Source organism: Trifolium pratense, linkage group LG2, assembly GCF_020283565.1.
Source record: "Trifolium pratense cultivar HEN17-A07 linkage group LG2, ARS_RC_1.1, whole genome shotgun sequence".
Taxonomy (NCBI): domain Eukaryota; kingdom Viridiplantae; phylum Streptophyta; class Magnoliopsida; order Fabales; family Fabaceae; genus Trifolium; species Trifolium pratense.
Window position 1 is genome coordinate 66,457,952 of NC_060060.1, and position 3,547 is coordinate 66,461,498.

General features: G+C 33.8%; 1 protein-coding gene across 1 annotated transcript; it reads left to right on the forward strand.

Moving 5' to 3' along the window:
• The first annotated feature begins 443 nt into the window (after nucleotides 1-443).
• On the forward strand, nucleotides 444-3,322 carry LOC123905255. Its single transcript, XM_045954871.1, has 2 exons — nucleotides 444-519; nucleotides 2,871-3,322. Exons 1-2 carry the CDS (start codon nucleotides 444-446, stop codon nucleotides 3,320-3,322), a joined length of 528 nt encoding a protein of 175 aa, XP_045810827.1.
• Nucleotides 3,323-3,547: the final 225 nt, after the last annotated feature.

Here is a 3,547-nt window from a genome sequence, read left to right on the forward strand (position 1 = left end):
ATTTTCTGTTCAACTTTAGTGAGGGTGATATTTCATATCATTATTAGAAGTCAAATTTCCGCTGTAACTTCAACAGTAACTTATGAGCAACACTACCATAAATGTCAAATTCCTTAAGCCATGATAAAGACTGTGCAATGAACAATAGGCATAAATAATGAACAGAGTCTAGATCCATAAAACTATGAAAATAATGCATGACCTAGTAAAATAAACCATTTGAGCGTGAACTTTACCAGCTGTGATGATATACATTCGGGAATAAGATACTCGTCGGCAACTTCGCCAACTTCATTTGGACATATGGATTCTTCCTGTGTACCAATTACAATAGTCAATATTTTATCAGATAGTAGATCAACAAGTATAATACAGAAGATTTAAGATTTAAAATGGATAAATATTGTTCAGATAACAAAAAAAAAAACCTTGTGAATGGTAAGATGTCGAAGCTTTGGAGAACTGTGGAGCATTTGAATGAATCAATTCCACATGACATTGCAGCAATCGGAGTCAAAGGTAAGATCAATATGAGTTAGTCTGTGAAACATTAGATTTTCGACATAATTTATGGTGGCGGCATCCTATTTACATGAAAACAAAAAAAAAGACAGAAAGTACTTATATTAGAATTTGGGAGGCCTATACTCAACCACAAAAGCTAGCTTGAGAGTTGAAGTTTGCACTACCCTTATAAATGCTATCTATGTCATGACTTTAGCAATGTGAGACTTCTAACAAATCCTACTAAGGTTAAATACAAATTTTGGTTTTTCAATTACCTCTGTAATGATTTTGGTTTACACCTCATTGGATTTGAGCGCTTAAGATTTTGATGAGGTGGCATGCTTAGTAAAAGGGGGTAAACCAATTTTCGCTAACAGGCAAAATGAAGGAATCTTAACTCAACATATTCGATGACGAGCTAAAAGACATAATCTTGACATTACGTGGGATAACCTGAAAAAATATATCATTATCGGGGATAAATCAAAATATCAAAATTCGCTAACATTACATGAAGTTAACACTATTTAACCCTAAAAAACAATGTATTACCATTCGGCCCTCAGAAACTGTGCATTACAAAGTAGTGGAAACAGGATATGAGATGAATAAGAAACTTCTGCTGTGAGCAGGTTAGGCAACGGTTTCGGCCACCACCGCCTCCTCTTCCATGTCATTACCACAAGATAATATTGTAAGGGATGTTGAATCTAAATCTTCAAGATGGATGGGAACATCCGCGAAAAAACTTGAACATATTAGCACGATTTGTAAACACAACCTGAACCAAAATCAGGGATTTGAGTAATGGAAAATCAAAACGGATAGGGCAATCCAAAGTAACATTGTATAACTTGAGAGTAACAAGAGTTTTTATTGGTAACAGTAATTTGCATTAACAGTATACACACAAGATAGTTGCCCTTGTGAACACATTTTTCATCGTTATTAAACCGCAACCATAGAAGTATCATGGTTGCATTTAGGACAAGTGAAATTGCTCCAATGGGGATTGCTCAAAACATCATGTTTCAAAGTTTATGTTTTAACTTTTGCCACAAGTTTCTCAACAAAGTAGATAATGTTCTAACAGGTATAATTTGTTTTCTAAATTAACTGAAAAACAGGTAAACTATGATTCCCATCAACACAAAGTAAGTTGAATCTAATTTGTATTAAGCTATATTAGTATTCTATAATCATAAACCAAACTGATTGTCATGGCACAAGATTTAACTTACAAAATAACCAGAAACTTCATCAACAAGCCCATTGATTTTATCACATGTGATGCAACCAACTCATAACTTCTTCAGTAACCTTGAAATCTATAGTTTCTAAAGCAGCCAATGCGTTGCTTTGCATCTGGATTGGACCCCTCCCTTCCCCAGGAACTCAAGTCCTTCTCCAAAACAGAATGATACTCATGTACCTACTTATAGACTTCAGTGAATCTTTGTTTGAGGAATGAGATACACTTGCTTGGGCACAAAGCTTAAATAAAATGCATTTAGACGCACACACAAGTTGCATTAAGATTTCTTTTACCTTTTATGAGCCAATTTTTCTTGTATTTGAATGTTGTTGTTTTGTGCTTAGTCCTCTGATCTGACCCATTCCATTTTTCTGTTTCATTTCATTTTATTATATCATTGTAAAAAAAATAGCTTTTTAACAGTTAATTGTGATTAGTACATTATATACATTTGTATCAAAATAACATTTTATTTTATGAAAAATGTTAAAGAGTGACTCCAGACACTGTTAAGTATATTAATAAGAAAATTTTGTCTTGAAATTTATGCATTTAAAAGTATAAAAAGTTATCTTACCAACATTAATTTTGTCTTTCATTTCTTGTTAGGTATTTGTTTTGTTACTCTTTTTTGGTATGTTTAACAAGTGTCGGAGTCATCGATTAACATCTTTATTTTATTTTCATAAAAGATTCTCACTTCCCACGTATTTTTTTGGCCAAAAATCCTCATCAGTCCTCAGCAACAAACACTCCTGAATTGGTGGCTGCTTATCACAATTTTTTTTTGAATTCAGCTTTTAACTGAACGTTACACCACTCTTCCTGCAACATTAGCTAGCCCAAAAAGTAACCATTACAATCCATCCTTACCCTTCAAAATCACCAGCTGTAGTTTCATTTCTATATAATAATAATAGCATCAAACTTCACCATCTCATTCCTTCAAGATTCAAACCTAACTAGGTCTCTTTCTCTATATCATTGAAGATGAAGCGATATAACAAGAAAGGAAGAAGAATGAATCACAGTTCCACCAGCAATGATGATGATATTAAGCCAGAAAACTACCCAATCTCATTTTCACTCGAAGACTTACCAATCACATGACCTAATGCTCCTCTTCCAATGGTAATCAAACTCCAAGTCAACAACTTCTCTGTTCTCAGAGTCGTCGTCAATGAGGGAAGTTCCATCAACATTCTCTACTTGTCAGCATTTTTGAAAATGGGATTATCAGAGTCAATGTTGAAACCATTTAAAACCTTTCTCAAAGGTACTATTGGAGAAACTGTATCTGTCAAAGGATATATTGATTTGGACACAACATTTGGTAAAGGAGGGAACACCAAGATAATCAAGGTAAGGTACTTGGTTGTTGATTCACCATCTGTTTATAATGTTGTTATTGGCTTGCCTGCTGCTGCTGATTTGGGAGCCGTCATCTCAACGTTACACCTCGCCATGAAATATCCTGTCGGAGATGATATGGTCGGAGTTGTCAAGGCCGATCTCGAGATGGCCAAAAAGTGTTACGATATGTGTCCTAATGCTATTTAGTTAGGTGTTTGTTTCAATTTTCAATAACTAAGAAATGAAGTGTTTATGTTATTAGGAGTATCTATCTATCTATCTTTACTTTTCAATAATTTGTAGTAATTTTAATTTAGAGTAGTTATAGAATAGTTGATTCTAACTGACTGTTATCGGTCATGTCCATGAGAATTATCTTTTGCTGCTTAAAATGTTGTTAATCAAACACTTTATTTAACTTGTGTGCATCAA